General features: G+C 39.8%; 1 protein-coding gene across 10 annotated transcripts in view; it reads left to right on the top strand.

Moving 5' to 3' along the window:
- The first annotated feature begins 600 nt into the window (after nucleotides 1-600).
- KCNC2 (potassium voltage-gated channel subfamily C member 2) overlaps nucleotides 601-23754 on the top strand; it is a 236869-nt gene continuing 213715 nt past the window's right edge. For all 10 annotated transcript variants that reach the window (XM_068970784.1, XM_068970792.1, XM_068970791.1 and 7 more), the window contains exon 1: nucleotides 601-1260. In XM_068970784.1, coding sequence (XP_068826885.1) covers nucleotides 601-1260 — 660 coding nt within the window. The remainder of the gene's footprint in view (nucleotides 1261-23754) is intronic.

Here is a 23754-nt window from a genome sequence, read left to right as displayed (position 1 = left end):
GTTTGAGGGGGGCTCGCCGCCCAGTCCGGGGGTCTCTCACCCAGCACTGTCAAGTTGTCTGGGCACAGAGAACTCCTTGCCTAAGGGAACTGCCTCCCGGAGAGGGTAGGGGGGAAGCGGGTCTCAGTGTGAGGGAGGAAAGGGAGCGGGCTGGGGGAGAGGATGGGGCGGAAGAGGAAGACGCGGGAGGACCTCGGAGGGGAAAGTGAGGGGCCTGGGGAGAGAGCGGGGGAGGTGTAGGGACTGGAAACGGGTTCAACTCGAGAGAAGGTGAGGGGTGAGAAGATGCAGGAGGCAGAGCTGAGGGAGAGAGGTGTGAGGCTGGGGGAGAGGGGTCGTGAGAGGTGGAGGAAGATGGGGACTGCTGTCTCCGCAGTTCTCTAGAAACCTGGGGAAGGCTCAGTGCTGCTTGAGGCGGGGACAGGGCCGGGCGTCGGGCTGCTCGCGGCAGGCCCCTTGGCCCCTCGCCTCCCGGGCCACGCTGCATCCTGGGGCGCTGGGGCTGGGAGTGGGGGCGGGGGTCACAGCGCGGCTCCGCCAGCCGCGCTCTTTAACTTGGCGCTGTGTTCGCCTCCCCCCAGTCATGTCTGAGGCACAGAGATGGGCAAGATCGAGAGCAACGAGAGGGTGATCCTCAATGTCGGGGGCACCCGGCACGAAACCTACCGCAGCACCCTCAAGACCCTGCCCGGGACGCGCCTGGCCCTGCTCGCCGCCTCCGAGCCCCAGGGCGACCCGCTGCCGCCGCAGCCCCCTGCGCGCTCGCCGCCGCCGCGGCCGCCCCCGCGGTCCCCCGGGCCGGGCGGCTGCCTGGAGGGCGGCGCGCGCAACTGCAGCGCCCGCGGCGGCGACCACCCCGCCGGGGGCGGCCGCGAGTTCTTCTTCGACCGGCACCCGGGCGTCTTCGCCTACGTGCTCAACTACTACCGCACCGGCAAGCTGCACTGCCCGGCCGACGTGTGCGGGCCGCTCTTCGAGGAGGAGCTGGCCTTCTGGGGCATCGACGAGACCGACGTGGAGCCCTGCTGCTGGATGACCTACCGGCAGCACCGCGACGCCGAGGAGGCGCTCGACATCTTCGAGGCCCCCGACCTCCTCGGCGGCGACCCCGGCGACGACGAGGACCTGGCGGCCAAGAGGCTGGGCATCGAGGACGCCGCGGGCCTGGGGGGCCCAGACGGCAAGTCCGGCCGCTGGAGGAGGCTGCAGCCCCGCATGTGGGCTCTCTTCGAGGACCCCTACTCGTCCAGAGCCGCCCGGGTAAGGCCAGAGGCGCCCCTTCCCTGCTGGTCCAGCTTCTCCCCACCCTTTCCGAGACGTCCTGCTCTCTCAGCAGAGGGCCTCGCGGGGAGCGGGCCGGGGTGTCCCGAATCGGGAGGCGGGGGCCCCGTCGCTCAGGGCAAACTCAGGGCCCCCATCCCTCGTCCCCTTTCTACCCCCTTTCCCCTCCGCTTCCCCCTCCTCTCCTCCTCAACTCAAACCTAGATTTACTTCCCCAGGTAGGACCAGCAGGGCAAATGTCCACTGCTCTGGGCAAGTCTGTTGGAAGCTCGTTCTGAAATCGCTACTACGCTTCATGATGTGGAATTTCTATTTCTCTTTTATTCCAACCTTTTCTTGAGTTCCGAGGGTCCTCCAGACCTCCGGATCATCACGGTTTGATCTTTCCAGTGAGGTCTGACAGGCCTGACTCACGCAGAGCAGTGGCCCTACTTAGGGCCGTAGAGGGAAACGGAATATATGTCTGTGGCTGGGCCGGGAGATGAACAGGTTCATCTTGGAAAGAGAACCTCCTGAATATCGTTTGGGCTTGTCTCCATCCAAGGGAGAGCAGTGCTGAGTCTGCTTGCCCCAGTAAGCTGACGGGATAGTCCACCTGCACAGTGAATTTTGGTCTGTGGTCTTTCCCCTGGCGCTCTGTGTTTTACAGGTTCAGTGCCGATTGGACACTTCAGTGATCCTGGTTCAGTGGGAGTCTCTAATTTAGACTGTAGGCAACTTTATTTTATTGTATACGTTTTGATCCCATACTCAATATTTCTTTTCAGTTTCTAGTTTGAGTGACAGTTTAAATTTAGTCGAATTGATTCTTCAAAATCCCAATGAAGAGATGATAAAAGTAACTAGTAATGGTTTCTCTAATTTTAAAGGAAATAAAAGAAATATAAATAACCTCAGATTATGCAGTATGTGAATGGTTTTTAATTCTATGTGAGAATGGAGTACTGTATTTAGTTAAATCTTTGCAACTGCTTGTGTCTGGTTTCCTTCTGACACCCAGGAAAGAACCTCCTTGGGCAGAATGGGATTTCTCCCAGCTTGAGTTTGGCTCCATCCTCATTATTGTGTTCCTCTGCATGTCAGAAGTCTCTCCCTCTGAGACATTTTGCAGCTGTCTGATAACATGTCAGAAGATGTGCTTCTGATACCACTTTAGGAGTCTGAGCATGTATTTTGTTTGCAATTTGATATAGACTATCAAAGAGACAATTTAAAGCATTGCTACTTTATGGGATCTGGTATTTAAATGCGCACATAAATTGTAGTATGTCCACATTCTCATATTTGAATATAGAATTAATAACTTCAACTCTGAGATCTTCCTTTTAAGACCAGTCTATGAATTCAGCAAGAGTTGGCATTCAGGAAAAAAAAGTGCAGACTTATTTATTTATTTAAATTAAACCACAGACTCATGACCATTATCTTTGTTGTTTTGGATTCCAGCTGTGTGCCATACTGCTTTTCCAATTGGCGGCTCAAAAGATAATCTGCATTTGTTTTCAGACTCATCATATAATTGTGTTATTTTATGTGGTATAAAAAACCAGGATGCTTTATTATCTTTATTTATGTTAATAAAATGCAGTTTTTGGAGGCTAGGCTGCACAGGAAAAGCTTCAAGGCGTTCAATTTTTATTACTGCTATGGAATTTGATTCTATGAATTAATGGTCTAAGGGTAGCCCATTAACTTGAAAATAGTTTTTTAAAAATCTTACCAAGACTTTATTGTAATAATATTAAGAATTTGACCTGCATCCATTTAAGGTGAGGAAAAGAACACAGATAGATTAGAGATTAATTTAAGGTCAAAGAGCCATTAGAAACAGAATCGGCTGAGAATGAGAGACCTGGAAAATTTCACTGAGGTCACCTCATGAGGAACCTGTAGTTTGTAGATGGGAAAAATGAAGACTGCAGATGCTAAGTGATGGCCAAGGTCATAGAGCAAGTTATTAGCAAAGCCAAAATTACGCTGAAGGTCTCATGACACCCTGCCCAGGCCCTTTCCACCGCAACCACTGATTATAACTGACTATCTGGCTTGTGAAATCTCTGCAGATAGTGCTGCTCTTGAGATTTAATGCAGCGTAGGACAGTCCTAGTCTTCTAACTTTGAAAGGTCATCTATGACATATCTCTGTGTGTGTGTGTGTATATATATATATGCATACATATACATTTTTTTCCAGGTCTTTGGCTGTACTACCCAACGTTAGAGTGCAAATATGGGATTCTAGTTTTCTTAAAATGAACCCTGTTCTAACTTTTGATTTTTATTGACCAGTTTATATGTAATGTTTTTCCTTTTTTTTTTTTTCAGATTGGCTAACATTTATGAGACTTGTCTTCAGAAAAATTGCTTTTCAAATTATTAGGGGTTGCTTAAAAAAGAGTACTCGGAAGTCACCATTCCATTTACATGTGATTGAATATTTTTTTATGTACACTTTTAGTTCAGATGATTGACTGACAATATTATCTGACTACTTTGGTAAATAGAATTACATTGGGAAGTCACTGGATGAAATTATATTTTTCATGGACATGATTCTAGGAGACATAAAATCAATTATCAAGTAGTTTGTTTCAGCTGTGGTCTTAACTGATGTCATTCTTAATAGAAGTATTTAACTTTTATAAACCCTCTTACTTTTCAGTTTACATTAGTTCATCTTTTATTGATGTACTTGAGATGAACAATTTTAACTGCAAATTCTATTTTCATTTTGTTACACTTGTTTCATCATTGTCCTTGCCCTTTCCCAGTATTGAGGAAAATGATTTGATTATATAGTAGATTTGTTTTACTTCTAACTTTTATAGTCTGAAGTGGCAGACTGAGACAACAGTGATAGGAACTAGATAATTAATTTAATTTTACAGCATTGTATTTTTGCCTTTTATTTTGGTTGGTATCTCCCCCTCCTCTGTTGCTTTTAATTTATGATGTAAATACATATTTGAGCAGTCTAAATTGTTCAGGTTAAGTTGGTAAATAAGTTTATATTTTGCGTTTATGAATTGTATCCTTAAAAATATATTAGAAATTTATAAAAATTTAAATAGAAGTTGTCATGGAAACCTGTTGTGGAGAAAATGAGATCTGGAAAGAAGAGAGATTATCCTGTTGATGGCATTGGATGATATTTACAAATAGTAAAAAGCATTTTAAATGATTTTATTTCCACAGAATTACTAAAATATACTCCTTAAAACTATTAAAATTTAAATTTGAATATCTAGAATTGGATTCAGAATTTCATATATATAATTTGCTTTTTATGGGACATTTTTTCCTCTACCTCAAAGTACAAAACAGGAAAGGAATGATCTCAATAACTATTTTCTAGGTTTAGATGTAGCATTTAATTTTTAAAAATTATAATATGGTAAGGACAATTTGAGTCACACATTAAGATTAAAGAAAGAAAACGTATTAATTCTTGTTTTGTGAGCCTTGCTCCAGTTAAAAGAAATAATGGCCAAATAAACTTGTTTGTAAAATATTGTTGTTAATTATTAAAATTTTAGAATTTTATTTAGTCAATTAATATTGTTTTTGCCGTCATTGTAGACCAGAAACTATATAAGATACTAGAAGTGCATTAGCAGATATAGTACTTTGCCCTCAGTAAGCTCACCACTCTATTTATAATAAAATATTTCCTAAAATATTATCTATTCAATTAAAAGTACAACAGAATAACAACAAGCAAAATTCCAGAGATACTAAAGATGTTTCCTTTAAAAAAAAACAAAACTCATGTGGAAATGTTGCTTGAGATGTTCAGGAAAATACTGCATTTAGAAATGATGATCTTGATAATTCTCTGGTGGTCCACTGGTTAGGAGAAACTGGGGCTCAATACCTGATAGGGGAACTAAGATCCTGGAAACAGTGGGGTGTGGCCAAAAAAAAAAAAAAAAAGAAACGACAGTTTTATGCTTCTGTTAGTCTTCATTTTATTATGAACGTGTTAGGCTTTTTCCGCCTTGATTTTTCTGTTTTCAGAGTGATTTATAGGCTCCCTCTTTGCAATATTATTGAAAAGTATGAGACAAGCTGTACTTATATCTAAAAACTGAATTCTTTGCAGAGAAAACAACTGAATTATTTACAGTGTGTTCGAGGGTCTTCATCCCTTCTATTTTAGTTAAAAGTTTGTTGTTGTTTGTTCAGTCACTAAGTTATGTCTGACTCTTTGCGACCCCATGGACTGCAGCTTGCCAGGCTTCTCTGTCCTTCACTATCTTCCAGAGTTTGCTCAGTTTCGTTTCCTTTGAGTCAGTGATGCTATCTAACCATCTTTTTAATCTCACAATTAAAAGTTATGGCTAACCACATGACAATGCAAGTCCAAACTTCGGACGCCTAAAAAGAGTCTGCAGTTAAGAGTCTGGTGTATTTGCATTTGCTATATAAGCATCTAAGCCTCCCTTGACTTTTTCCAGGCCACTAATTATATACTTCACAGATATATTTGATTTTATTCATATATTCTGAGCATTGGATAACATTAGAGAGTGCCTCATTCAACACAATTTTAAAAAGCAAGTAACTTTAGTAGAACTGTATTTTTGGTAGTGTATTTGACCCCAAACTAGGTGACCTAATCTGTTGCTGGGGCATTATCATGCCAAAGGTGAATAGTTGGACAGTTTATGTATGGGTTTTTTTTTTTTTTCCTATTATATTTTCCCAAGAGCTCATTTGTAGACCCAAACTGACAAAACTAAATGAGAGTCAGAGAAATTTTTCTTCTCTGTCAAGAAGCTTATTTTCAAAGCAACTGAAAACGAGGAAAAGTGTAGTTTTACAAAAAATGCAGGTCAACCTTTCCCATTTAGAAATATGTATCATTACTATTTTTTTTAACTATTGCAAATAAAGTAAATGCAGTTTTCAGATCTCATTTTTATTCTCAAATTCTGCATCATTTACCCTTTTTTATTATGGCAACCTTTAAAAATGTATCTGAATGAAATAGTAAATAGCACGAAAGGACTGATAGAGTATAAACACAGGTCTCTATAAGGAAATATATAATGGCAAGATAATCTAAACTGTAACTGTCAGTGGATTATGTAAACTTGATCCAGTTCTTTTTGAAGTATGAAGGGCTTTTCTTTCGGAAAAACAGTCAAGATTTTTCTATGACAGGATAGCATTGCCTTTTGCTTATAGTTTGAAGGGTGGTGATTAATTTTAATACTGTGTGGTCAAAATTTTCACAGAAAGTGACTACACTGTGGGTTTTGGGAGGAAAAGAGAGCAGAGTAGAGAATACATGGAAAGAGCATTGGAAAAATGCCTGAGTTGGAATTCATGAGTCCTAGGCACTAACTCTGATTTCACAGCTAGCTGTGTGACCTTTGAGAATTTACTTTGTCTTTCTAATTCTTGATTTCCTTTGGCTTTATTTTGAAAGAAAAAATGGGGATGACACATTGGACTAGATACATATTCAAACTTCTTTCCAGCTCCAAGATTTTGAAGTTTAGAGGAAAAAACAAGCATAGTGACTGCTGAAAATCCCTGGGTAGGAAAAGAGCATGTCTGCACTCATTTTGATTGTCCTCTAGGGACCATCACACTAACAAGGTAAACTAGTATGGATTTCTCTTGTTTTTTTCTTTTTTCTTTTTTTTTTTATTTTAACTTGCTGCCCTTTTCTTTTCCTACAGCTGTTGGGTATCTGCTGCTCTGGTTACCATAGAAACAGGTTGGCTCCTAGCTTCCTGTTTCCATTGAAAACAGCTTTCTTTCAACCACATATTGATCTCAGGAAATCATTTTGCTGTGGCTCTGTCATGAAACCCATAAAGATGATCGGCTCTGTCATCTGCTAAGTCTAAGATTCAGTGCAGGTGTATAGCCATCCACCCACAAGGGTAACTGATTAGGTAATCTCAGTTTTATTTCCATTTGAAAAGCGCCTTGTCAAAGACACCAGCCTTTTCCCCTTCCCATATCTTATGCAGAAGGGAAAGTCTTATTCACTTGAGGATTTACAGATATGCCTAACACATTTAAGTGTTTACCAAATAGTGTCAAATTATTCAGTTCTAATCTTTTTCATAACTCAGTCAGGATAAGCATAGAGAATAGTATGCACACTTTGTAAGTGTGTGTTTTAATGTACTCACTAATGAAGACTATTTCAAGAGAAAAAAAATATATGTATTATATAGTACACTCTATTTCTCTTTTGAGAAAAAAGTTTTTCTATTTCAGCCTATACATATTTACATAATAAAGATATATTCACTATCATAATGTAGATACATACTCTGTGTTTGTATATATTTATAAAATGTTTATATGGATAAGGAAGAGACTCGTGGGAATATGGCTTAAAGTTTTGATTGAGAATATTTGTGTGTGAGCGTGCGTGTATTACATATTATGTGGTATATAATCTTTGAATGCAGCCTCCATAATGGTTCAGTGGTAAAGAATCCACCTGCCAATGCAGATGCAGGTTCGATCCCTGGGTCGGGAAGATCCCCTGGAGGAGGAAATGGCAACCCACTCCAGTATGCTTGCCTGGGAAATCCCATGGACAGAGGAACCTGGCAGGCTACAGCCCATGGGGTCGCAAAGAGTCAGACACAGCTGAGCATGCACACCACCACACCACACCGTCTTTTAGTGACATTGGTATGTATAACAGCCTTGTGTTGCTCATGAGACTTAGAAGGAAAGTGGTGATGGAAGGAAACTGGTCATTGTGTCAGGAAACCTTAAATCACAAAAAAAGCAGCTGACTTGTTCATAGCCATGGCTAGTTAGTCTCAGTAGCAGGGTTGGAATTTAGGCCTTCTGACTCCCGGCACTCTTCCCATTCCATCTCGATTGCTTAGCCTGGATTGGGTTTAATATCAGCTGCACAAATTTTAGCTTTCGGAAAGTAGCAAATAGTAGTTGGAAATAGTTGGGATAGGTCTGTCCTCTTCAATGTCCTATTGTTCAACAGTAGCAGGGAAAGTTTGCTATCTTATTATTCTATTTCCAGATACCCTCAGATGCATCCTTCCATTGCTGCCTTCTCTACCAGTTCTACATCTTAATGTTCTACCTTTAAAACATCAAAAATAATCTGCCTGTTTTTTCACTTACCTCCTATTTTATCCCTTTATCCTTGTGTGTGTGTGTTTTTTGTAATATGTTTTTCTACTTTTGTTGGCTTTATTGCCTTTGGAATTTTTAAATGCAACCCTCGTTCAACCTATTAGTGATGGTTAATTTTTATAAAGCATTCTCTTCTCACGTGTAACTAACCAGATCATGGTTGGGTTTCAGTTCAGTCGTTCAGTCGTGTCAGACTCTTTGTGACCCCATGGACTGCAGCACTCTGGGCTTCCCTGTCCATCACCAATACCCGGAGCTTACTCAAACTCATGTCCATTGAGTTGGTAATGCCTTCCAACCATCTCATCCTCTGTCATCCCTTCTCCTCCTGCCTTCAATCTTTCCCAGCATCAGGGTCTTTTCCAGTGAGTCAACTCTTCACATCAGGTGGCCAAAGTATTGGAGTTTCAGCTTCAGCATCAGTCCTTCCAAGGAACACCCAGGACTGATTTTCTTTAGGATGGACTGGTTGGATCTCCTTGCAGTCCAAGGGACTTTCTAGTCTTTTCCAGCACCACAGTTCAAAAACATCAATTCTTTGGCGGTCAGCTTTCTTTATAGTCCAACTCTCATATCCGTGCATGAGTACTGGAAAAACTGTAGCTTTGACTAAATGGACCTTTGTAGGTAAAGTAATGTCTCTGCTTTTTAATATGCTGTCTAGATTGATCATCACTTTCCTTCCAAGGAGCAAGCGTCTTTTAATTTCATGACTGCAGTCACCACCTGCTGTGATTTTGGAGCCCAACATTTTGTTTGGGTTTACACATGGATAACTGGTAAATTAGAGTAAAGATGGTTGGAGCTGTTTTTAAGACCTAAAATGAGATTTATGTTTTAGTGAGGTCAGTAAATACAAGACTAAAAAACTTTTCCTTCAACCTTCTTTAGTAGGTAGTTAGCCAAAGGTAGTGCTTCCTTCCCTATTGGTGGAATGTAAAGCAGCCTTATAATTTTGTGTGTGTTTGAGAGAAGGCATTTTATAGGAGTCAAACAGAAGGCATTTTATAGGAGTCAAACAGAAGGCATTTTATAGGAGTCAAACAGAAGAAGTTGCTGGTAGTATTGGGGGAAAAAAGTACTCCATAATTGCTATGGCTACTTGACTGACCTTTTCTTCTGAAAGCTCGTAATGGTAGAGACATCTGTGTAACCTGACATTTTCTCCGTGTTCAGGTATTAAGAAAACCCTATGCAGAATCTCAGTGTCTTAATTTTCTGTTTGAAGACACTGGTGGATTTTGTATCAGAACTTAGAGCTTTGCCATTCTTTCTGCATCTGACAACATTGTTGATATCTTTAAAAACTGGAGCAAAATTCAAGACAGCCCTTCCTGGCAAATGTTCTGTGATTTAGCCTCAGCAGTGGAAGATGTTCTCCTTTGAGTTGTCTCCATGGAGAACGTCTCAGTGATGAAAATATACCACCTTTTGGCCACAGATATTCTCTTCCTTTACACCAAAACTGTCCAGAATTTTAAAGTCATTCATTAAATGATAAAATGCAAAAACTTTTTTATATAAAAAGTGATTCTAAATAATATTGTCAAGATATCCAAATGATGCTATTAATTCTAAGCTTAAGACAACATGTTGATGTAAAATCTATTTGGATGAATATAAGGAGCCTGGTGGGCTATAATCCATGGGATTGCAGAGTCAGACACGACTGAGCAACTATCACTTTCACTTTTCAGGTATTCCTAGAGCAGTTTGTCTGATTGGGTTCAATGAAAGGGCTCAGGATTATTCACAATTTCTGTAAATTTTGTATCTTGTTTGTAAGTTTGCTGCATAAATTCAGATATGGGGTTGCTTATTTTTATATTTATTGATTGAGGATAAAATGCCATTTGCTTAAAGTGAATATTATATAATAACTGTATTGGAAACAAGGACAAAGTAATGGCATTGGAAACAGTGGCAAAAGGAGGCTTCCTTACTATATTAATTTGGATAAAATTGATATTTAGGAAAGCAGAACAAGACATCATTACAGTTTGATTTATTGTTTCAATTGTCCTGCTTCCCTCTTGAGGTGAACAGTGAGAGGGCAATTATGAAAATTATAATATTCTTAGTGAGACCCATCTTTCATATATAAATTGAGTAGGAAATGGACAGAACAGAGGTTTAGCTAGCCCTTTTTTTGTGCCAAGAGATTCTAAAATACCAAGTAGCCTTTTTTTTTTTTAAGCTACAACTTTACTATCAGGCCTGAGTGAGCTATCAGGGTTACATAAAATGATTAGTGGTGCATCAAAGTTGAACAGCCATCATATTTGTATCATCATGATGGAGAAGCATTTGTGAACTTACACTTAATTCCCAGGTTCAAGATGGTGTTCACTGTGCTTTGATATTTAGAGTACAATGTTAGAGATATAAAATTCATGCCAAGCAATGAAATTAAATGTATTTTAATGCACTAATAGGCTTCAGTGACATTCAAAATAGATTAGTCTCAATTCAAAAAACAAGGTTCTTTAATTGTTCCACTTTCTTATGAGAGCCCCCTGCTTAGTTTTTAGTTGTAATATGTGCATACTATCAATTCTTTAGTCTTTAAAATTTAGTGATTGTTTTCAATACCTATTCATTTTTCTGTTGATGTATTACTCATTGGTTTAATTCATCTCAAATTTCTCTCTTTAGTTTGGAGTACTTGACTGTGCTTCAGTGCTGAGTTTCTTTGTTTGCAACCTTTTGTGTTTCCTCTGCTTTGGCTTGCATTGCTTCAGTTCAGTCACTCAGTTGTGTTCGACTCTTTGTGACCCCATGGACTGCAGCATGCCAGGCTTCCCTGTCCATCACCAAGTCCCGGAGCTTACTCAGACTCATGTCCATTGAGTCGGTGATGCCATCAATGAGTCAGTTCTTCACATCAGGAGGCCAAAATATTGGAGCTTCAACTTTAGCATCAGTCCTTCCAAATGAATATTCAGGACTGATTACATTGCTTGGTTGATGAAATAACATGCTAGGTATTAGTACATTTCTCTCAATTAAACCAACTGGAGGAGAACCAAGCCTCAAAGATGAAAGCTGTCAAATGCTTTTGAATCTCTCTGCTGACAGTTCTTGGGTTTTAACTATTGGCCAAAACTAGGTCAGTACAGAGAATATAAGGGTTAAAATTTGTCATTTACCTTCAAGACACTTGTATTCTATTGGAAAAGAACAACTGCCTGTCCATGGTTACAGTATAATGCATTAAAACTATAATATAGATACTGGCATACTGTGGACACACAGATTTGGGAGGGTCCCACTGTCCTGTAAAGAGGAGATGAGATGTTAATAGTTAACATGCAAGAGATGTGTTTTCCAGCAGTCAAGGATTAGGTCAACAGAGTAGTGTGCAAACATGGGGGCTTGACACAGGGTGCTGTGCCATGCCATAAGGGGCAATAAAAGGACCAGAATGCAGGAGAACAGGTTTGAAAGGAAAAGAGGGCCTCTGGGTTTATAACTGAGATTTTTCTGATGAGATGGATATTTAGTCCAGGGCAGGAATGTTTATCTCAGTGTATTTGAAAATAGTGTTACTAACCAGTTAGATAGTGGTTCTAAAACTTAGATGTGCCTAGGAATAACTTGAGATGATGACTAGAATTCTGACTTCCCAGGTCTCACTCTAATAGGATTTGGATAGGATTCAGATAAGATGAACATCTTTGGCGTTGTAGTTGGCTGCTGACCCGGTTCATGTCAGTACTGTGATGTAACTGCTGCCAAAGCAAATACAGTTTAACATTGAAACAGGGTAATAATCATGCTTGAACCAATATTTCTCAAAGTGTGTTTTCTAGATCTATAGCAATCCAGAATGTTAACAGGTGTTGCCCTCAAAAGAGTTCCATAGACAGATGAATTCGGAAACTAATTTAAAATAAAGATTTTAAATTAGATTTTTATTTTTCAGTCTGTTGTCTTCTTCTTGATATCATTTTTCTACTTCTCTTTTTCAGGGCAGAGAGTTAAAATACTAGCTGACAGTTGGTTTTGAGATAGGAGTGAATTAATGTGAAGGACTGCACTCAGTTCACTGAGTTTGAATCCTGAGTGTACCACTTGCCTGTATCACTTTCACAATGTTGCTTCTTTAAGCCTGCCTCTTTTCATTTGGACTGGGAAGATAATAATTGTATCTGACTCAAAGAATTGTTATGAGGGTGGATTGTGCATATTCATGTTCAGAAGCCAGCAGGGTCTAGTTTTCTCAATTTTAGCTGTATCGTTATTACTGTTATCATCATCATCACAGTCGTCACTATTCCTTATGCCAAGCACTGGTTATTTGAGAGGGATTGGGTAGTTACATAGAGTACCTTAAGGGAACATTCTAGCATTTAGATTGTTCATAAAAAAGTAAGTTGTCTATTGCTGAGGTTTTTTCATGAATGAATATTGGATAGCTATCTGGGAAATTGTAGGAATAATTCTATTCCACATGAATAAATGGTAATTAATTAGAACAATATCTAACATGTATATGTCCTATACCAAACATTTTACAAGTGGTAAGATAATGGTTTATTTCCTGCCTTTAAGCAGCTGTAGTGTCCTGAAAGAGAACAACAGAAAAGAAATGAAAGTGCAGTGTCAGGAGAGCTCCAGTAGAAGGTTGCCAAGGGTGGGAAAAAACTTCCTGGAAGAAATATACCTGTCTTGGTACCAGAGGAGATAGCCAGACTTTTTAAAGAGAAGAGTTGAAATAAAATCCTAAAAGGGAAAGAAGGCAAGGCCTGTGCAAGACGCTGTAAATAATTCAGGACAGCCCCCGCCTTGAGTAAGGGATGTGGAGGTGTTGCCAGAAACGAGTTGAGGTTGGGTCGAAAGCCTTGGCAAGCTCTGTTTGGAAGGTCTGGTCTTTCTCTGGGACTGGAGAGCTTTGGAAGGATTTTAAGCAGAGCAATGGCATGCATCTTTGCAGTTGGGACTATTATTCTGAAATATTTATACTTGAAGACAGGATTGGGCTGGGGAAAATGAGTGCAAGTTTGTCACAAGAGCTACAGTTTAGCATGTGAGTGTGGTAATCCAGGTATGAGATACTAAAAAGTGAAAGTGTTAGTCACTGAGTTGTGTCTGACTCTTTGCGACCCCGTGGACTATAGCCCACCAGGCTCCTCTGTCCATGGGATTCTCCAGGCAAGAATACTGGAAAAGATACTTACCATTTCATCCTCCTGGGCATCTTCCTGACCCAGGGATTGAACCTAGGTCTCTTGCATTACAGGCAGATTCTTTACCATCTGAGCCACCAGCCCAAGAGATACTGGTGATCTAAATTAAAACAGTGGCCAGAGTGATGAAGTGAAATAAAGACAGTTAAAGTGGAACTGTTGATTAATTAGGTGCCATTTGAGTAAGGCAGAGAGAGAAGTCAAGAATGTCTCCCTAGCTTCTGTTTGCCCAATGGGACAAGACAACCTTTATGACTTTTTTCTGATTCAAGAGTCAGTGGTTATATGATTTGAGAAATCAGTAGTTATTCTTTTATGGATTTAACACTGTAGTATTTTGTATTATGTTTTGTGATTTTTCTTTTATATTTCAGTACCAATTACTCAGTTATTAATAGCTATTTCATAGATTTTATTGTTGTGAAATTATGCAGAGTATGCCCCTTAAAATTTTTGGTTGCAGTAATTCACCACCATAAAAGATAGTGAGGAATAAGTCTTCTCTAAAAGAAATGTCAGCTTTGTCTTGCTATAGATTATTTTGGTTTCATGCCCAAGAAAATAATATCAATTTTTGTATAATTTTTGTGACATGTAACTGACTCATTCAGTATAGTACTTCATGTAGATTCCAAAGCTAGAAGCTTAAATTGAACTAGGGATTGAAGTGTACCAATGAGATTTTGTGGCTCTTTGGAAAGTTGTTTTAAATTAACATTTCCTCTAGATAAAGTCCAGGAAGGAGCAAAGGTAGTGAGGAAGAAAAACAAAAATGGGAACAGGCACCAAAGGAATTAGACTGGGAAGAATGTGGTGAGTTCAGATCCAAGGCAGAGTAGCTCCTTCTGAAGCATTACTGTACCATGCCATTTTCTTGCTTACAAGCTTGTTATCCTTTTCTAGTGGCTACATATTAAAACGTGTTTTTCTTAGTCTGGCTTTCCAGAATCTGCCCATCATCTACAAATGCAATAACAGCTCCCGCAACTCTGCTGCTCAGACAGCATGCTCTTGCCATTCCTGAGTGTAAGAGATGTGTTCACAATGTTCTGTGTTTTTGTACACTATTCTCACAGCCTGCACTCTCTCCTCCTCGATTTTACATGTGGACTCAATCATCTTTCAATAGTTTGTAAAATTATCAAGTCTTACTTGGCACCTTCTAAACGCTTTCAAAAGCAGTTTGTTTTCTCCTCTGAGTTTCTATATCCCTTTGTAGCTATAGTATTGTAGCATTTAACTGGCTGCATTAGTTTCCCTGAGCTGTTGTCGTGAACTACCACAAACTTGATGACTTGAAACCAGAGAGTTTATTCTCTTACGGCTCTGCAGGCTAGAAGTCTGAGATCCTGGCCTCAGCAGAATTTGTTTCTTCTGGGGTTTTAAGGGAAAAGTCTGCTGGCAGTTCTCGTCCTGGAGTGTCTCAGGTGTCTCTTCTTAAAAGATACCAATTTGGGGGGTTATATCCTACAGTAATCCAGTATGACCACATGCTAATTTAAATAAATTGAGCAAATTAAATAAATTAAGATGTGGTCATACTGGATTACTGTGGGCTGTACTTAAATTACCTCCACAAAGAGGTCACAAAATAAGGTCACATTCTGAGGTTTGAGCTGAACATGCATTTTGGGGAGATACCGTTTAACCCAGGATGCTAACTTGTCCATTTGGGCAACAATTTCCTAGTATCCGATAAATCTTTTATTGTCTGATTTCTCCTTTTCCATTTTGGTATGTTCTAACTTAATGGATACGATGTCTTCAAGAATCTTTATGAAGATACTAGTTAGATAATTTTCAAAGTTCTGTTTCATTTCTGGTATTAACTCTGGGTTCCTCTGTAGATTTTTTTCTATTCTTTCACTTTTGTCCCTTTTTATAGTATTTATTTTCTTCAGGTGTCTTTTCCTTTAAAAGAAGTTGGCAGTGATTGTAGTGTTTTGTGGGTAGATAGGCAGGATTGTGCAGAAAAAAGAATTCCCGTCAGGGTGGATAGGGAGGACCAGGTTGGGTAAATTAGGGACACTCTCAGGGTCCAAGAAAGGAATCTGTATTTGGGGAAAGAAATTTAATGAATTTTGATTAACACAGAGTGACCTTTCTCCTTATTCTCTGTACACTTTGAGTAAATATGAGACACTAAGAAATTTACATTACTGTCCTCTGTCACAGCAAGCCTAATTAGAAACTGTCTTCTGTTGATTCTCTAGGTAATTTAGAGAGCTCTTCTTTTTTTAAGAATATTTATTTATTTTCGGCCGTGCTGTGTCTTCATTGCTGTGTGTGGTCTTTCTCTTTTGTTTTCCTCTAGTTGCAAGGCGTGGGGGCTACTCTCCTGTTGCTGTGCACGGGCTGGCCACTGCAGTGGCTTTGCGTGTTTCAGAGCGTGATCTCTAGGCACGCGGGCTTCAGCAGTTGCAGCTCGCATGCTCTGGGAGAGTGGGCTCAGGAGTTGTGGCCCACCAGCTTAGCTGCCCTGTGGTATGTGTGTCTTCCTGGACCAAGGATTGAACCTGTGTTCCCTGCACTGGCAGGTGGACTTCCAACCACTGGACCACCTGGGAGGCCCACTAGAGAGTTATTCTTGCTGGCTATAGCCTGAGGGTAAATTCTAGCACTGAAGGAAGTCAGGGTCTTCCAAGAAGTTGTCCTACAGTCGACTCTTGTCCTTGGGCCTGTTGTCTCTGAGTTTGAGATGCCTCTGGCTTCTGTAGCTCTCTGGGAAGAACTTGACCAACTTCAGGAAAAGCTTTCTCTTGCACCTATATTGAATTCCATTCTCCCTCTCCCCTGAATCTGCATCTCAATTCTGTTTGCTTTATATCTTATTATTTCTGGGTCAGTGATAGCAGTGTTTCCTATTTCCTATCCCTGTGATAATTTTTCATGATTTTTAACAAGACTTGACCAAGGAGATGAAGTGTACTATCTTCCAAGTAGAATTTGACTGTATGTATATAGCCTCCTTGCTCCTTGGACTAGGTATGAACTCATGCATGGGGGCACCATTTCATTCTTGTTGCCATTTTCCAGAGTAGCGCACAGTGTCTGGTAGTTTCCTAAGTGAGTTTTTTTTTTTAATTATCATATGAACAATTCCATGAGTTCTGTTGTCTACAAGGATGCGTTCCTCTATGATTTTTCCTTGCAAAGTCATTGTTTCTTCTTATCTTCTTTGGGCCCACCTTCTTTATCCCCTTTTTATCTATTCTGCTTCACACATGTACGCCCGTGGTGGATTCATGTTGATGGTGGCAGAACCAATACAATATTGTAAAGTAATTAGCCTCTAATTAAAATAAATAAATTTAAATTAAAAAAGAAAAATTGTCAAATGGAAAAAAAAAAGAAATTCAAAGCTGATGTATAGTGTGTGATTTTATCATTGACTATAAGAGGCTTGTTAGACTAACATTAATACAAAATCCTAGAAAATTATTACTTGGAGAATAGTGACACGTTAATTTATCATTTGCCCACTGAGAATACATTTGTAAGGACATGAACTTTGATGGTTTAACAGATGTTTGTGGTATTTAAATTTCCCCAATAAAGCAATAGAGTCAAGCGGAAATAACATTTACCTGTTAGCCTGCTTTAATTTTTTACACCGAGACATTGCCAATGAGACCACATGCTTTAGTCCTTATTTTGTAGAGAGACATCTGACTGATGATAATAGATGGCACTGATTGTCCTGCTAATTACATGGAAATTGGGCCTTCATGAAGGGTGCTGTGTCCTAAGAAAAGATGCTAAAGAATGGATGTGTCAGCAGCAAGGAAATTAGACAAGAAGGACAGGAAAAAAAAAGATTCCCATTCATCACAGTATTGTTATCTCATTTCATTTAATAAAAGGGAAATATCCAAAGGTGAGTTTTCCCCCATGCTACCTAGAATACACTATCAAACCAGTGCAGTAATGAAGATAATTACATCTAAAACCTAATTCTGCTCAGATATTCTGAGTTGTGGCAAATAGAAAGACTGAGAAAGACATTTAAAGAAACATAGATACCTGGTAGTGAGTGACTGAGCACTGGCACACAGGCACACATATATTATAGAGGTAATGCAAATGGAAGGAATGAGGAAAAGCCTTCATTTATACACACACATTGTATGTATTGTAGAGATTAAGCAAAGCTGTATTGTTTTTAGGAAAAACCATTGTGAGATAGTAAATAAAATAAAAATTGTAAAATAAATCATGATACTTAAAACAGTAATTTTAGAACAAATTTATGTTTTTAAGATGAGGGCTCATTGTAATTTATTTTTAAAATAAAAAAATAGTCTTAAATCTTAAAAGCAAATGTTCTGATTATGGACAATTAAGGGAATATCTATAATATGCTAAAGAAGAAAATAGCCCTTTTATCCCCCAAAGGCTTTTAGAAATTTAGTATAATTATTTTTATTTCCTGTAAGATAATTCTAAATTACATAGGGGTATAGAGAGTTCTTTATCCAATATTTAATCTTTGTAATGAGGAACACAGTACCTTCTGATTTAATTCAAATCTGATTGTACATCTCATAAAATAATTTTATTGTTTACTTCATACTTGTCCTATGTGTTTACTTCAGGTATTGTTACTGTATATTTTATGTTTAGGTGGTATTGGGAATGGGGTCTTGCTGTCCCTTACATTTTAACTAATTACTGATGGCGTATGAATAAACTACTACTTTTAGTACTCTTGCCTGGAGAATCCCGTGGACGGAGGAGCCTGGTGGGCTGCAGTCCATGGGGTCGTGAAGAGTCGGACACGACTGAGCGACTTCACTTCACTTTAGTGTATTAATAATATGTGTAGTTACCTTGGCTTTCCTGATGCTTCGGTGGTAAGGGAACTGCCTGCCAATGCAGGAGTCTAGGCTTTGGTCCCAGGTCAGGAAGATCCCCTGGAGAAGGAAATGGCAGCCTGCTCCAGTATTCTTGTCTTCAGAATCCCATGGGCAGAGGTGCCTGGTTGGCTACAGTCCATGGGGTTGCAGAAGAGTAGGACTCAACTCAGCGACGAAACAACAATAGTTGTCTTATTGAATCCTCATCGACAGAAATAGCATTTCAGTTTATTGTTTTAGGTTTTTTGGATATGCCACATATGTAAGTGATAATTCATTTTATAATTTCTAATAGTTTTAACTAATATATCTTTTCTCTTTTAATTTTTATTATATGTATATAATTTGTAACTATATTATGGTCTTTATTTACAGATATATTTCTATTTAACAAATTACCACTATTACTTTGTTGTTATTTCTCATTTTTGAGTCAGTTTGGATTTCTTGTGATATGCTATTAATATATATTTAAAATTTATTTTTCAGGATTGACTTGAGTATGATATATTTTTGTGGGTATTTATGTATCTGAGGATATCTTTCTGTTGCATTGACCTATGAAAATTATGGCAAAGTTTAGAACTTTTGCATACCCAGTTTTGATTTCTAAAATCTTCTGTTTCTATGTTTAGAAATAATGAAATGTAGATGAAACAATGATAGGGAAATTCCCATGTGTAATAAGCACAGGCAGGAGCACTAAACAAATCTTGGCCCCAAGTAGGATATCTCTTGCTGCAAGTTCTGCTTCTGCTTCCACCTTTAGTCTCCAGTTCTCTCAGTATTCTTCAGCCAAGACTTAGAATGGACCTGAATTTACTCCTAATCCATTTAAGTTCTAGCATAACCTCTCTTTAAGAAGCAGCATATATGATGGCTAAGAGTAGAAATCTTGGCATCAGGCAGATCTGGATTTGGTTATGGCCCTACGACATATTAGGTTTCATGACCTTGGATGACATCATCAACTTCTTTAATATTTTGTCTCATTATTTGTAAAAGAACTTCCTCAAAAGCTGGGTATTATGAGGATTGAATGATAGAACTAAATAAAAGAGTGCATTTAATGCATATAGTAGGACGCCTAACAAAAACTAAGCCTTCTGTGTGTGTGTGGGCGCGCTAAGCCGTTTCGGTCGTGTCTGATTCTTTGTGACCCTATAGACTGTAGCCCACCAGCCTCTTCTGTCCATGGGATTCTCCAGGCAAGAATACTGGAGTGGGTTGCCATGCCCTTCTTCAGGGGATCTTCCCAATCTAGGGATTGAACCAGTGTCGCTTATGTCTTCTGCTTTGGCAGGCAAGTTCTTTACCGCTAGTGCCACCTGGGAAGCCCAAGCCTTCTAAAAATGGTGACTATTATTATATGAAGCCAGAGGGCAGGCTGATGTGCAAAATCTTCAGTCTAATAATTAGTGGCATCTTTCAAATGCTTGTTTTATGTTTAGATCTTGGGACGAATCTTCTCTTGTGGTTCAGATAGTAAAGAATCTGCCTGCAATTCAGGAGACCCAGGTTTGATCCCTTGGTGGGGAAGATGCCCTGGAGAAGGAAATGACAGCCCACTCCAGTATTCTTACCTGAAAAATGCTATGGACAGAAGAACCTGGAGGGTACAGTCCATGGGGTTGCAAGAGTTGGATATGACCGAGTGACTAAGCACTCACACACAAGCACGCATGCACATACGTGTGCATACTTCCCAGCATGCAGTTCTCCAGAGGCTTCTGCTGCTTCACCTCCCAATGTGTCTCTGAGGGAAGCATCTGGAAACCTTTCTTCCCCCAGCTCTGTGGCTCCCTGGGATGGTTATTGGACAATAAGGAATAGGAGGACCCTCGACCATCGTTACATTGCTGGTAGAGGAGAGCATGCCACACTGGCGGAAGGAATAGGAGGGCCCTCGACCATCGTTACATTGCCGGTATTGGAGAACATGCCACGCTGGCGGAAGGAACAGGAGGACCCTCGACCATCGTTACATTGCTGGTAGAGGAGAGCGTGCCACGCTGGCAACCCTCTCCACTCCTGAGCTATCAAAAGAGTAACAAACAAGCAACTCATACTTTTACAGAAGTAAAGTCCTCCCCTCTTGTTAATTAGTTCCCGTTCTTTAAACCATTATTGGTGGACGGATTTTTGGCTAATGTCATTCTCCTAGTCAGAGGTAAAGCCTGAATCTACTGTAACTTTTAAGCTTAAGGCAGTTTTCATGTTTCATGTTTCTCGAATCCTGGCCAGTCTTCACTTCCCCCAACCACCATTTCAGGAGTTTGAGCATGAGATGCTATGAACTCAGTTCTTTTTTTTGGGGGTGGGGGGTGGGGGGGATTATCTGTGACCTGTTAAATTTATTTATTTTTAAGTTGAAGGATACTTGATTTATAGAATTGTGTTGGTTTCTGCCAAACATCAGCATAAATCAGTCCTGCTGCTGCTGCTGCTGAGTCGCTTCAGTCGTGTCCGACTCTGTGCGACCCCATAGACGGCAGCCGACTAGGCTCCTCTGTCCCTGGGATTCTCCAGGCAAGAATACTGGAGAGGGTTACCATTTCCTTCTCCAATGCATGAAGTAAAAAGTGAAAGTGAAGTCGCTCAGTCGTGCCCGACTCTTCCCGACCCCATGGACTACAGCCTACCAGGCTCCTCCATCCATGGGATTCTCCAGGCAAGAGTACTGGAGTGGGTTTAAATCAGTCCTAGGTATAAATCAGTCCTAGGTATAAATATATATATATCTCCCTTCCTTGTTTAACCTCCCTCCCCGTCCTACCCCTCTAGGTTGTTACAGAGGTCCGGTTTGAGTTCCCTGAGTCATACAGCAAATTCCCATTGGCTATCTAATTTCACATGGTAATGTAAGTTGCCGTGTTACTCTCACCGCGCACCTGACTCTCTCATTCCTCCCCGTCTCCGTGTCCGTAAGTCTGTTCTCTGTGTCTGTGTTTCCATTGCTGCCCTGCACATTTCATCAGTACCACCTTTCTAGGCTCCATATATATATGTTAGTATACCATATTTGTTTTTCTGACTGACTTCACTCTGTGTAATAGGCTCTAGGTTCATCCGTCTCACTAGAACTGGCTCAAATGTGTTCCTTTTTATGACTGAGTAATATTCCATTGTTTATATGTACCACAGCTTCTCTGTCCATTCATTTGTCAATGGACGTCTATGTTGCTTCCATGTTCTAGCTATTGTAAACAGTGCTGCAATGACAAATAGGATACATGTGTCTTTTAAATTTTTGGTTTCCTCAGGATATGTGCCTAGTAGTGGGATTGCTGGATCATATGGTGGTTTTATTCCTAGTTTTTTTAAGGAGTCTCTATACTGTCTCACATAGTGACTGTATCAATTTACATTCCCACCAACAGTGTAGGAGGGTTCCCTTTTCTCCACACTCTCTCCAGCATTTGTATTTTGCAGACTTTCTGATGATGGCCATTCTGACCTGTATGAGGTGATATCTCATTGTAGTTTTGATTTGCATTTCTCTAATAATGAGTCATCTTGAGCATCTTTTCATGTGTTTGTTAGCCATCTGCATGCCTTCTTTGGTGTAATGTTTGTTTAGGTCTTTTCCCCACTTTTTGATTGTCTTGTTTGTTTTTCTGATACTGACTTGTAAGAGCTGCTTGTATAGTTTGGAAATTGACCCTTTGTCAGTTGTTTCGTTTGCTCTAAGAGTTTGAGCAAAAGCTGCTATGAACATCAATTCTTAACTATTTTCATCAGTAAATGTTTTAATTAGTATACACTTTCCTGGATACTGGCATGTTGTCAGTTTTGTCCTCAAATTTTCTCAGGTATTGTATTATATGTTTTTATGACTGCAGGTTTGACAGATAAAATATGACACCTAGATAACTTTGATTACAGATAAACAAAAAGTAAGTGCTTTTAGGATAAATGTGTGTACCAGATTATGGGTCATACTTAACACTAAAAGCATTCTGTTTCTTATCTGACATTCCAAATTAAACAGACACCCTATAATTTTTATTTGCTGAATCTGGCAACGCTGCATTGCATTTTAAAGAGAATGCAGAAATAGATTTTTGGTGCTTATATTTTGCAGCCTTTCTCACTGTTTTACGTTTAGTTTCAAACACAGGTTTTCCAGCTGAATGTATTCATGGCGCTATGCATTGTCTACTGTAGCACTTGCTCTAATTTCTGAAGCAGTTAGTGTTCAAATAGAGATAGATAACTTCTCCAGCTGTCCAGGGGCATCACTGCCAGAACAACAACAAAGACGGTTGGGTCCTTGCCAGAGGTCATTTCTGTGCTCTCAGAGCTGAAGAAAGGGTGGAATTTAATACCATTTTCATTCAGATGTTATTGGACCAACATATTTCTGTATTTTTTTCTCTTCTTGGCTTTCATACAACTTCTGTTTGCATGTCAATAGCCTCTTCCTAGTATATTTTACTCAATACAGGTATGATGATTGCCAAAAAGAGGACTTCTAATTATTGCTAAATAATTGTACACAAAGGCTATATTATTTGAGGAGAACTTAGTAGCTGCTACTGAGGTATAGAGAAATTCATCTTATTTCAGATGTGTTTTAAAATATATGGGTGTATGCATTCCTAACTTATGGAAATTTGGTTTCTCATAATTTTATGTTATAACCCTCAGGTTATTTATGTTAGTAATTGTGCTGTTTCAGGCAGGCAGTAATCCGCGGGGAATTAAAGAGTCTGCTCCATGATGTACTTTGGGCAGAGGTGCGTCTTGCCTGTGCCTTCAGTTTGGTTCCAACAGTCGTTCCCTTTGGCCTTCACTGTCTCTTCTACAAATAACTGTCCTTGTGAACAGAGCCAGCATGCCCCACTGTGAGTTCTGCATGGTTCAGTAGGTGAAGAACAGGCAAGTGAAGGAATACAGCGGAGGAACTAAGGACAAAGAAAGAGATTGGAACAAAAGAGCATGTCCTGTAACTGTAATTTGGTAAGACTGATTTTTCTAGTGTGGTAAATTGTTTCTTGAAATTGATTCCAGCAGAGGACTTCTAAACATGTTTTAAACCATGGCAGTGTCTTCCTAAGGGCATGATCTCCTCAAGCAGAAGTGTGTTCTTTAGTACATAAGTCCTTTGAGATGCTGCATTATAAAAAGCAAATTCTTGTTACGTCACACCCTATCTCCACTTGCTGATTCACAGGACATATTGTGCCTTAGGCCGCTGAGAAATCCCACTAATTAAAACAGAAAGGAAAGGTACCTATCTTCTACTTTCCCCCTGCAAACATACAGTTTCATGGAGTGTCTTTCAAAAA

The sequence above is a fragment of the Capricornis sumatraensis genome, chromosome 4 (genome assembly GCF_032405125.1).
Source record: "Capricornis sumatraensis isolate serow.1 chromosome 4, serow.2, whole genome shotgun sequence".
In the NCBI taxonomy this organism is placed as follows: domain Eukaryota; kingdom Metazoa; phylum Chordata; class Mammalia; order Artiodactyla; family Bovidae; genus Capricornis; species Capricornis sumatraensis.
Note: the sequence above shows the minus strand (reverse complement) of the source record. Positions and strands in the feature narration are given on the sequence as shown.